The sequence below is a fragment of the Arachis ipaensis genome, chromosome B03, assembly GCF_000816755.2.
Source record: "Arachis ipaensis cultivar K30076 chromosome B03, Araip1.1, whole genome shotgun sequence".
NCBI lineage: Eukaryota > Viridiplantae > Streptophyta > Magnoliopsida > Fabales > Fabaceae > Arachis > Arachis ipaensis.
Window position 1 is genome coordinate 120166542 of NC_029787.2, and position 12438 is coordinate 120178979.

The 12438-nt window shown below is 33.9% G+C and overlaps 2 protein-coding genes and 1 pseudogene across 3 annotated transcripts in view; 2 read left to right on the forward strand and 1 right to left on the reverse strand.

The window, feature by feature from the left end:
* LOC107631233 lies at positions 5511-7148 on the forward strand (annotated as a pseudogene).
* Positions 8949-11650, forward strand: LOC107631231. Its single transcript, XM_016334601.2, has 8 exons — positions 8949-9328; positions 9436-9525; positions 9793-9852; positions 9950-9989; positions 10108-10201; positions 10719-10778; positions 10882-10973; positions 11117-11650. Exons 1-8 carry the CDS (start codon positions 9213-9215, stop codon positions 11207-11209), a joined length of 645 nt encoding a protein of 214 aa, XP_016190087.1. The 5' UTR covers positions 8949-9212; the 3' UTR covers positions 11210-11650.
* LOC107631232 (protein LOL2) overlaps positions 11282-12438 on the reverse strand; it is a 1901-nt gene continuing 744 nt past the window's right edge. The window contains exons 2-3 of one of the 2 annotated variants that reach the window (XM_021119474.1): positions 12024-12133; positions 11282-11743 (exon numbers count right to left, since the gene is read on the reverse strand). In XM_021119474.1, coding sequence (XP_020975133.1) covers positions 11675-11743; positions 12024-12133 — 179 coding nt within the window. In that variant the 3' untranslated portion in view covers positions 11282-11674. Of the gene's footprint in view, positions 11744-12023; positions 12137-12438 lie in introns of both variants that reach the window. The other variant, XM_016334602.2, reaches the window with a different exon arrangement.

Here is a 12438-nt window from a genome sequence, read left to right on the forward strand (position 1 = left end):
ATTTTGAAGTAAAATAAAGAGAAGAAGAAACAAATAATTATTTTTTAGGGAATTAAAATTCTTTATTTTTACTAGTCAAAATTCTTCATTAATATTTCTTGTATTTTAAAATTTTCTTCAAAAAATATTTAATTGTTGTGAAATAACTAAATAAATAAATAAGGAAGAGGTAACAAATAAAATAAAGAAATATAATGAGAGAGAGAATTGTTATTGATGTTGTAGTATTAATGGAGGCTTAATCTCCTATTTATACACATAAGTGGACTTCATTTTCAACTCTCAATTAATATGAATTCATCTTTGGAAAGATGATTCCTTCAATTAACCGCCCAAGTCATAAATGGGCATCCACACATTTGTTCTTATCACAACACTCCCCCTTAGATGACTATTTAGGATTATGCCTCATTAAAACCTTACTAAGGAAAAATCTAGTGGGAAAAAATCTTAGTGAAGGAAAAAGAGCACAAAATCCTTTGTGATGAGGACTGCCTCATTAAAAACCTTGTCAGGAAAACCTAATGGGAAAAAACTTGACCAAGGAAAAAAGAGTACAGTCTCTCCCTCTTGTCGACATCATTTAATGTCTCGAAATCAGCGCATCCCAATCTCATGTACCAATCTTTCAAAAGAGGATTTTGGGAGTGACTTTGTGAATAAATCTGACAGATTGTCACTTGAGCGGATCTGTTGGACATCAATTATCCCTTGATTTTGAAGATCATGAGTGAAGAAGAATTTGGGAGAAATATGCTTTGTTCTATCACCTTTAATGTATCCGCCTTTAAGTTGAGCAATACATGCTGTATTATCTTCAAATAGGACAGTTGGAGCTATCTTATGATCAATTAGTTCACATGATGACAGAATATATTGGATCAAACTCCTGATCCAAAAATACTCGCGACTTGCTTCATGTATCGCTAGTATTTCAGCATAATTAGAGGAGGTTGCTACTATCGTCTGTTTGGTAAACCTCCATGATATAGTTGTACCACCATATTTGAACAAGTATTCTGTTTGAGATCTTCCTTTATATGGATCAAACAAGTATCTAGCATCTACATAGCCAACTAGTTGTGACTTGGATCCATAGGGATAAAACAATCCCATATTAACTGTTCCATGAAAATATCGAAAGATTTGTTTGATTCCAGTCCAATGTCTTCTAGTTGAAGAGGAACTATATCTTGCTAGTAAATTCACAGCAAATGATATATCAGGTCGTGTATTATTGGCAAGATACATTAGCGCTCAAATGGCACTAAGACATGGTACTTCAGGACCAAGGATATCTTCATTTTCTTCTTTAGGACGGAATTGATCATTTTCCACATCCAAAGATCTTACGATCATTGGGGTACTCAATGAATGTGACTTATCCATATAAAATATTTTCAAGATCTTTTCTGTGTATGTTGTTTGATGAATAAAGATCTCATTTTTTATATGCTCGATCTGCAGGCCGAGGACAAAATTTAGTCCTTCCAAGATCTTTCATCTCAAATTCTTCTTTCTGAGTTTTTATAATTGTTGGAATCTCTTCAGGAGTCCCAATGATATTTAAATCATCAACGTACACAACAATTATAATGAATCCAGATGTAAATTTTTTTATGAAAATATACGGGCAGATATCATCATTCTTAAATCCATTTTTGATCAGATACTCAGTAAGACAATTATACCACATTCGTCCAGATTGCTTTAAACCATATAAAGATCTTTGCAATTTGACTGAGTATAACCCCTGTGAATATTCATTGGATGGTTTAGATATCTTTAGTCCTTCAGGAACTTTCATATAGATATCCCGATCTAATGAGCCGTATAAATAGGCTGTTACAACATCCATTAAATGCATATGTACTTTATGATATGCGGATAAACTGACCAAATAACGCAATGTTATCGCATCCACTACATGGGAATACGTTTCTTCATAATCTATACTGGCCTTTGTGAGAAATCTTGTGCCACAAGTCGGGCTTTGTAGCGCACAACTTCATTTTTCACAAATACCCATCGGTATCCAACAGGTTTTACATCTTCTGGTGTAAGGACTACAAGTTCAAAGACTGCACGTTTTGCAAGTGAGTCTAACTCAGCCTTCATGGCTTCTTTCCATTTTGGCTAATCATTCCTTTGTCGACATTCTTTGACTGATCTTGACTCAAGATCCTTACTTTCATGCATGATATTTAATGCCACATTATATGCAAATATTTCATTGACAATTGTCTTATTTTGGTCCCATTTATCTCCTGTAAAGACATAATTTATTGAGATCTCGTAATTTTCACAATTTTCAGGTACCTGAACGTCTTCTGGTGTTAAAACTATATCAGAATTTTGGACAACTGCAGGTGTCTCTACTATGTCTTTTTCAATAGGAATCGTATTACCTCTTTTCTTTTCCGAGGATTTTTGTCTTTGGAACCGACAGGCCTGCCACGCTTCTGGCGTGAATTTGCTTCAGTGGCTACTTGTCCTACTGGGACATCAATTCGAATTGGGGTATTTTTCGTTGGTATATAAGATTTGGTTATCCTCTTTGTATCGAAAAATGCAACAGGCAATTCATTTGCTATTCTTTACAAATGTATAATCTTTTGAACTTCTAGTTCACATTGCCTTGATCGAGGATCTAAATGCATCAAATATGATACTTTCCAATTAAGTTCCTTTTCAGGAAGCTTATTCTCTTCCCCTAATGTTGGAAATTTTGATTCATCAAAATGGCAATCCACAAATCGGGCTTTAAATACATCCCCAATTTGTATCTCAAGATACCTCACTATAGAGGGAGAATCATATCCAACATATATTCTGAATTTTCTTTGGGGTCCCATTTTGGTGCGAGAAGGTGGTGCAATGGGAACATATATCGCACACCCGAATATTCTTAAATGGGAAACATTTGGCTGCTGGCCAAAAGCTAATTGCATAGGAACGAATTGATGGTAACTCGTTGGCCTCAAACGAATAAGTGCTGCGGCATGTAAAATAACATTCTCCCAAACCGAGGTTGGGAGATTTGTTCTCATAAGTAAGGGTCTAGCAATTAATTGGAGGCGCTTAATAAGTGATTCTGCTAACCTATTTTGTGTATGAACATGAGCTACTGTATGTTCAACACTTATTCCATTAGCCATACAGTAAGCATCAAAAGCTTGGGAAGTAAATTCACCAGCATTATCAAGACGAATTTCTTTGATTGGATTTTCTGGAAATTGTGCTTTTAATCGAATAATTTGAGCCAGTAATCTCACAAACGCCAGGTTGCGAGAAGACAATAAGCACACATGTGACCATCTCGAAGATGCATCTATCAGGACCATAAAATATCTAAAAGATCCACATGGTGGATGAATAGGTCCACATATATCGCCTTGAATCCTTTCTAGGAATTCAGGGGACTCAAATCCAATCTTTACTGGTGATGACCTTAAAATTAACTTTCCCTGAGAACATGCAGCACAACAAAATTCACTAGATTTAAGAATCTTCTGGTTCTTTAGTGAATGTTCATGAGAGTTTTCAATAATTCTCCGTATCATGGTTGTTCTCGGATGACCCAATCGGTCGTACCAAGTTATGAATTCATTTGGGCTAGTAAACTTTTGGTTTACAATGGCATGTGATTCAATTGCACTAATCTTGGTATAATACAAATCAGATGAAAGTGAGGATAACTTTTCTAATATAACCTTTTTATTTAAATCATGAGTTGTGATACATAAATACTCATGATTTTCCTCATTCATTGTTTCAATATGATATCCATTTCGACGAATATATTTGAAACTCAACAAGTTCCTCAGAGACTTGGTAGATAATAGTGCATTATTTATTATAAATTTTGTTTCTCCAGGAAACAAAATTATAGCTCTTCCAGAGCCTTCTATCACATTGCCCGAGCCAATAATATTATTAACATATTCCACTTTTGGCACAAGATAGGTAAAATATATATTACTTTTAAGAATAGTGTGCTAACTTGCACTATCCGCAAGGCAAATATCTTCACAATATATCCTTGCCATTTTTTTTTCAAAGACAAATAATAATAATAATAATAATAATAATAATAATAATAATAATAATAATAATAATAATAATAATAAAATGAGTAACAGTACATGCACAGTAAAATTATTCACATGAATACTTAACAAACACACATATTAAACTATTCTATCATTGATCAAATAGCCAATATTTCCTTCAAGATCCTCAAAGAAATTAGATACATCATAATGAGTGGTGGAATTTTCATAATTTGAAACAAAATTTGTTTCCTTTCCTTTGTTATCATTTTTCAAGGATACTTGATAAAAATCAACTAGGTGCCTTGGGATACGACATGTACATGACCAATGGCCCTTTCCACCACAACGGAAGCATTTATCCTCAATTGATTTACTTTGCCCATTGTTTCTTTCTTTATCCCACATCTGATAAGATCCTTTCTCGTGAATATAATTCTTCTTTCTTCCATAATTTTTCTTATTACTAAAATCTTGCCATTTACCTCTTCTGGGGTTATGATTTGCCGCATTTGCTTCAAGAAATGGGACGGCGCCAACTGGGCGCGCTTCATGATTTTTTAAGAGTAACTTATTGTTGCGCTCAGCAACAAGAAGGCAAGAAATTAGCTTAGAAATTTTTTTCAAACTCTTTTTCTCGATACAGATGCTGCAGGAGCACATTCGATGCATGGAAAATTGAAAAAGTTTTCTCTAACATATCGGGATTGAGGAAGTATCACATGATTGTACCTTTCTTCAAGGTCTTTCCACAAATCTACTGGATCTTTTAATGTGGTATATTTATTTTTCAATCATATGTCAAGATGACGACGAAGGAAAATCATGGCTTTGGTTTTATCCTTCTGGGATGTATTATTTTCAGTCTTAATGGTATCTCAAAGATCCATTGAATCAAGATAGATTTTAGCATCTAGTATCCATGATAAATAATTATTTCCAAATATATCAAGAGCATTAAATTCAAGACGAGAAAGCTTCGACATAATGAAAAATTATTACCTGGATTCTTCCTAAAATTTGGTTAGAGTTTCGTGCTGATTTGATTAGAGTTTCGTGCTGATAACGTGTTGTGAAATAACTAAATAAATAAATAAGGAATAGGTAACAAATAAAATAAAGAAATATAATGAGAGAGAGAAAATTGTTATTGATGTTGTAGTATTAACGAGGCTTAATCTCCTATTTATACACATAAGGAGACTTCATTTTCAACTCTCAATTAATATGAATTCATCTTTGGAAAGATGATTCCTTCAATTAACCGCCCAAATCATAAATGGATATCCACACATTTGTTCTTATCACAACACTAGTCATATTATTTTGTCATTAAAAATTATAAATATTCCGTAAAATTATTTTCCAAGCGCATCCAAGAACCAAAAAAATCTGTTTTATAAGTATGGATGGATAGAATATTGTAACTATAAAATAAAAAACAAACAAATTGTTTTAAAGTCGGGTGTAAAATTGAGAGTTAGTTTGCACAATTGTATTTGCACCCTTCAAGGGTAAAGCTATGGCTGTGTGACAGCGACCATTACCGAAAGCCTCGCTCCACTATTTTCCCTTTTTCCAAACGCCACCTCTCACAATTCTCGTCTTCCCTCACACACACAACCACTTTCTCTCTCATTCCGTTGCCATTTGTTTTTTCTTCGTAACCTCCGTCCGCTGCCCCCTATCGCTCCTAGAACCTTCTCTCCTCTCACGGTAACTACCTCTTTCGATTCTCTATTCCTCATTTCTTATTTAGTTCATGCTTCACTTTCATTATTTTGATGTGGCCTGGCCTCGTTCACGCTATTTTGTTAGTAACTTCGACTTGTATGTCTCTAATCTCTAATATACTTTATTGTTTTCTCATTCATTGTCGCCTATTAGAGTCCTTTCTTGGTTGAATTATATTGTATTCATTTAATTGGGTTAGATTTGATGGATCTGATAGATTGTATTCATTTATTGTTTGATTTTGGATCTATGAATTTAAATTTAGGGTTCTTGTTACATTTGCAGGGGTAAAGAAGCATTGATAAAAAAATTCCAAGGGTTTTGTAATCAATTTGGGGACACCTTATATAGTTGATGCCTTGATGGCCTTTGATCATAACTACTATTCCCGGGGATGTAAAACTCTGCCAAATTCCCTTATAGACACAGAAAATTATAACAATTCCAATGGTTGTTTCGATTGCAACATATGCTTAGACTTTGCAAACGAGCCAGTTGTCACGCTTTGTGGCCATCTCTACTGCTGGCCCTGCATCTACAAATGGCTCCATGTCCAGAGCGCTTCCCTTGCCTACAACCAGCAGCCGCTATGCCCTGTCTGCAAAGCTGAAATATCCCATGCCACGATGGTTCCCCTCTACGGCCGTGGCCACAGCAACCGTGAAGAGAAGGCGGCCTCATGCAGGGACATTTGTGTCCCGCCGAGGCCACCTGCTTCTGGTCCCCTGTCTTTGCTGTCCATGTCTCAAAACGGCCAGCAGCGGCTTCCTTATCGGAATCCTTACCAGGGTCAACACTTTAGCGTTGCGCAAGACGAGGACAACGCATGGCAACTCAGAAAGTTTGTATGGATACCCAAATTCTTATCACACGATGGGAAGTATTAGCCCTAGGTTGAGAAGGCAAGAGATGCAGGCAGATAAGTCATTGAACAGAATCTCCATTTTCCTGCTATGTTGCTTTATTCTATGTCTTATTGTCTTTTGAGGTAGCAATTGAAACTTGTGTTGTCTTTTTTTTCCCTTAGTTGTATAATTTGTAAAGTGGTATTGGTGTAAGCTTAAGAACCAGGTAGATTAGCTTCCTTTATATTGGCTCATGATCTTGTGTTCTCCAACAATTCATTGCGAAATATCAGAGCTCAATTTGCAGAAAAAAGATTCCCTCTCTGAGATTTTACATCATTTTGCAGAAAGACATTTTATTCTTCGGGGGCAAAAGTGTCTTTCATGTTGGAAGGATTAGTTGATAGATCATGAGAGTACTTCAGTGGGTTATTCCAAGCATTTAACTTATTTTACTATCATATTATATTGTGTGTTCTATACTTAAATGCATAAACTATTTATTGTTTTAGTCATCATTGGAGTTTATCGGGATAAAAGAAGACAACACCACTAATAAAAGTATGCAACTATTAGTGTTTGATAATTCTACAGGGGATAACATTGTGTTCAAGAAATGAGCTGTTGTATTCACCCTAATACAATCATCATAAATTCATAATATTGTATCTCATTCAAACTCTCTCAAGGCTTAAGGGACCATTTGGAATTAAAAAAGTTTAAGCTCCTTGATGAGTAAGGATCATTGAGCCAACACGAAAAATTAATTGTCTTGGCATAATTCTAATAATATATAACTCCAAGGTAAAGAATCATTTTTGTCCCAAATGTTTGTGGCGAATATTATTTTTGGTTTTATTTGTGCCCCAAAAGTTTTAAGAGTAACTTAATGTTATTCTCATTTTTAATTCAACCAAAAATAATAACGGAGATATATATCTTTCCAAATTCTTTTTTTATGCAATTTAGTAGAGAAAAATAGAAAATGTAGTTTTATATAGATATAAAAACTTGATGATGATGTGGAATGGGGGAGAATACCATAATATCTAAATATTTTATAAGTTAATTTTCCTTTAATTTAGATTTTGTTTTCAATTTTATTATTTTTAACCTTTAGTTTTTATTTAATTATTTTTAAATTTATTCACAATAGTATACTAAGAGTATGGGTATGGCACATGCAATGTTTACTATATATGTCACCGTATTCATTAGTAATTTTTATGAAATTAAAGATGGGATAACATCGAATCATTTTAAAAATATTTGTGATACAAGTAGAAGGAAAAACATTAGAGATAATATTAAGGGTAATACTACACTGAAGAATGAAGTTAAAAATTAAATATAATTTTATTTTTCACCCAACATCATTCTTCATTAAAAAAAATTAATATTAAATTATTAATATGAATACTTTGTCATATATGATTATATGACAAAATAATAGAAATAAGCAACATAGCAATAGCATATTCATTTAGATTATTTTAATAAGAATTTAATTTTGATATACTGTTAATGCGTGCATCAAATTATGTAATGATATACCAGTAAAAATAATTACTTTTTACATTAATCACGTGAATGGTTATCCAAAAGAACGAATATAATTGTACGACATGTAAAACGCTTACGAGAACAACAGAGCTAGTGTTGAAAAAGGGGGCAATGTCCCCAAATTAAAAATTTTAATATATAAAGGTCACTAATTTTTATATCAAACCTCTTTAGTTTTATTTTTTTTTTAGAGTTATATTTTTATACTAACCCCCTCCTAAGAATTACTTTAACTCCTGTCTCTGTATTTTACATTGTCAGTATATCAAAATTAAACTCTTTTAATAATAACAAAAAAAAATTGAATATTAATTCTATTTATAGTTGTAAAGGCCTAACACATCGTGTAAAGATTGTAAATTTTGTGCATATTTAAAAAAAATAGTGGAGTTATAAAAAAGAAAGGTTAATTTAATTTATATTTTTATTTATCATTATATTTGAGTGTGATACATCAGTTTCCGTATACTGAAAGTTTCACATAATTTAACTAAATTCATATGTAATAATTATTTTTAGGTCAAAGTTAATTACGTAAAGACTGATATGAAGTATGTAAAAATATTTGTGTATAATGTGGTACTACTTATTAATATGTTTTTAAATTGAAATAAATAATTATATAAAAACATGAGGAGTGCCAGCACTTAACTATCAAAAGAAAATTGAATAATTTTCTACCATTAGATGCAATTTCACACCATTAAAAACATTATTGATGGTTAATTGATGGCTAAAAATTACAAAATCTATTGGCCCTAGACTTTCTCTAAAAACATATTCTGACTGAATAATTTTAAATTGGTTTATTTTCTAACAAAAAAAGGTTTATTTTGCAAATGGACATGCAAACTCTTAAAAACGGGAAGAGTGAGGTGGGTGTATGTGGAAATTTTGAAATTCGGGAATATAACCGTCTGAGCGCGCGCAGACGCAGGTAGCTTTGAAAGCTTGAAACTCAACTTCCCTCGATAAGCGTCTCCTGTGTTCTCTTCACAGAGCTTCCAACCAATTCGCTATGTCTGCAACCAAATCCAGCTCCAGGAAGCGAGTATCCGAACCCGACTGCAGCAAATCCGACAAGAAGAACCGATCAACCACAGACAATCTCGATTTCGATTTCGATCTCTCTGAGTTCGTCTTCCATGCATCTCATTACCGTTTATTTGCTTTATTATGGTGAAATCGTGATAAGAATTCTGTATAATTGAAAATCTACGGCTGAATTCCTTTTATTGCAGTGATATCAAAGGAATCGTGTCGGCGCTGCACCTTATTAGAGACAAGGCTCAGAAGGATGGCCAGAAGAAGAACGAAGAAACTATTTCGAGGTATTGTGTTTTTGTATTTCTGACTCGGTCTCAGCTGAAACTTAAGTTTTAACAAGGTTTTTTTGTTGAAGACTGTAACTAGAATGATTGAGTTTCATACGTGTAAGAAGTTCCGAGCGATCTATATTCTAACTTTGGTATTGGTCTTAGATCTCGTTTTTTCGATTACTTGCGGCTTGTGTGATATTCAATTATATGATTTCTAGAAATATGACTGAACTGCAATGTAAGGTTTCCGAGTGGTGTTGTTTTCTTTTTCTTTGATAGTGTGGCTCCTGAGATAAAGGCTATGATTGAGGAATTGAGGTCCAAATTAGAGAAGGACAGGTAAATCCAAATTTAGAATGGTACATGCACGCTGGCCCTCTGTTTAGGCCACATTCTTTGTTTCTGTTTCACTGTACTGACGATTTTCCAATTTCAGGCTAACTTTTGCTAAAGCACTTTCAAAGAGCTCTAAAGAGGTTTGTAGACAGTACACAAGGGTTGATTAGAGATTTAGAGTCATGGGTGGTAAGGGTATCTTACATGTTGCCCAGAACTTACCTTAATTTGTGTTTGTGATTGTGAGCATTATTGCAGTGTGAGAGTGCTTTGAAGAATGAAACATCCAAGTTTCAAGCACTTCATGAAAAATTTTCCAAGGACAAAGCTGCTTCTTTACAGGCCTTGAAAGGTATTTTCTGACCCCTAACGTTATCACGGTAGACTAATAGATGATTCAACATCATTTAATATAAGTTTATTTTCTTGCAGTAATAACCTTATGGTATATTGACAAATTATATGAAATGGTATTGTAAATGGATAATTCTATGAAATGCAGTTCGATATATATGCTTTTGCAATTTTTATATTATGGCATTTCTGTATAATTGATCCTGTTAAGATTCTAGTCTACACTAAACTTTTTAGAAAATTGAAAGAGAGGTATTATATTACACACATTGTCAGTCTCTTCACCAAAAACTCGGATTAAATTGGTCTTTTGTGGAGTCGTTGATTGTTTAAGTGTCAACTACAGGCTCTAGCTTGCTGCGGTTTGTAGCAGAAAATGTTTTCTGTAAAAAGATCACGAGTTGCTGGGATCTTAAGACTGAGTGATTTATAAATAGAGTTAAAATTTCTTGGATAAAATCTTAAACACATTTCTCGTTATATACTAATTGGAAGTTGCTAATGTCATGTGGCAGATATTATCTCCAAATTTGAAGAGGAAAAGGCGAAGCTATTCCTAAGATATGAACAACTAAGTAAGCTATCCGCCTTCACGAAAAACAGAAAAACGGCAACTGAAATTCACTACTTTATTTACTTGTTTACAATCTTCCCTTCTTAACACTGCTAGTATTTTAGGGAAGAAGGAAAAGAGTATTATATCTGAACAAGAAAAGGCATGCAGTGATAAAATTGCCCAGCTGGAAGAGTCGCTGAAAAAGAAGAAACAGGTATACTGAGCAGACCGATCTATGTTTTCAGCAGCATTTTTCCTATGCTTTTCGCAACTCACAAATTACACGTGTATATGCTCACTTATACTCGAGCATCTCTTATTTATTATTTGTTGTTATTAATTCCTTTTCTCACACAGGACGATAAAACTTTCAGCATTTTAAGGAAAACTCTAGGCTCATTCTTGGAAAGTACCTCGGATGATGATTTCCCTCCTGATGACGAGGAGTGAAATACAAGACCCCACAATTCATCCCCAACCAGTCTTTGTAATTCTATTCATTCTATTGGAAATAGTAATCAGTAGTAAAAACAACAGAGCAAATATATTTCATTTTAATCTTTTATTACAGTCAACTGACGGATATATAATGTTTAGAAGACAAATTCCATACAATGTGTGTATGATAAGTCATAAACTGTGCTTATTCAGTGCAATATGTGGTTAAGACATATAATTTTCCCTATACATAATTTGCTCTGATTTTGATGCCTTACTCCACTTGCTGCTGCTGCTGTTCTCATACACGGTTGCCAGCTCTAACATCCTCTTGAAGACTTTAAACCGTATAGCTCTTGTAAAAGCCATCTGTTTTCTGTAGGCCTTTCAGTCTGAGTAGTAGAACTATCCAAATCCTCTCATCAATAAGTGTGACAACATAAGGATCATCCATATAATAAGCAAACAAACTGATCACTAACAAGCAGTTTTAGGTAGGGTTGGTTTCCTTTGTTGTTCAGACCATGGAGGTCGCTTGTTGTGTGCCTGAACAAAAATCATGACCAAAATTGTTGTTTAATTGAATACCTGGGTTATTCAGGCAATAAAACATAAAGGCACTGTAGGGAGACCTAGGATCCAATCCTGATAGAAATTTTTACAAGAAACTAAAACACTGTCAATCCTATGTGAGCTGAATAAATTAGTTAGTTCTACTCAGTGTGGATGAATGCCACTAAATTTATACAGAACCACAAGGTTGGCAGGTCGCATTAGTGAAATTCACAGAATGAAACCAAATAGTGAATGAAAGCAGGTAGCATACCCCAATTTCTGTCACAAATCGACATGAGGAACACCTAACTTGTGGAGCACCATATGGGTACATTAGCAATACTGCACAGCCCCCACACTTAACTTGTCCAACCTGATCAGCTGTAAAGAAGGAATAAGCTATTAATATAGTTCCGTAAGGTATATATCTGTATGAGAAATTAAACTGACTAAAAGTTGAAGCATGATATATAGCACCATCAAATCCAAATGTGATAGGTCATTAGTATGAAGATCAGAAAACCATTTTCCCCCTCCTCTCTCAATATTAAAGATATAACTTTGATACAGACATGAAATTGTTTACAGAAGCAAAAGAGAATGCATAATAGGGCAGTTAGACCAACAAGATAATAGTTTATAGAAAGGCATTAAAAGGGTGAACTTTAGACGAATGCTTGATCAAG

Coding starts and splice junctions, on each gene's coding strand:
- LOC107631231 (XM_016334601.2), top strand. CDS start 9,213: ATGTCTGCAACCAAATCCAGCTCCAGGAAGCGAGTATCCGAACCCGAC. Junction 9,526..9,792: donor AACGAAGAAACTATTTCGAG/GTATTGTGTTTT, acceptor TTTCTTTGATAG/TGTGGCTCCTGAGATAAAGG. Junction 9,990..10,107: donor TTTCAAAGAGCTCTAAAGAG/GTTTGTAGACAG, acceptor GCATTATTGCAG/TGTGAGAGTGCTTTGAAGAA.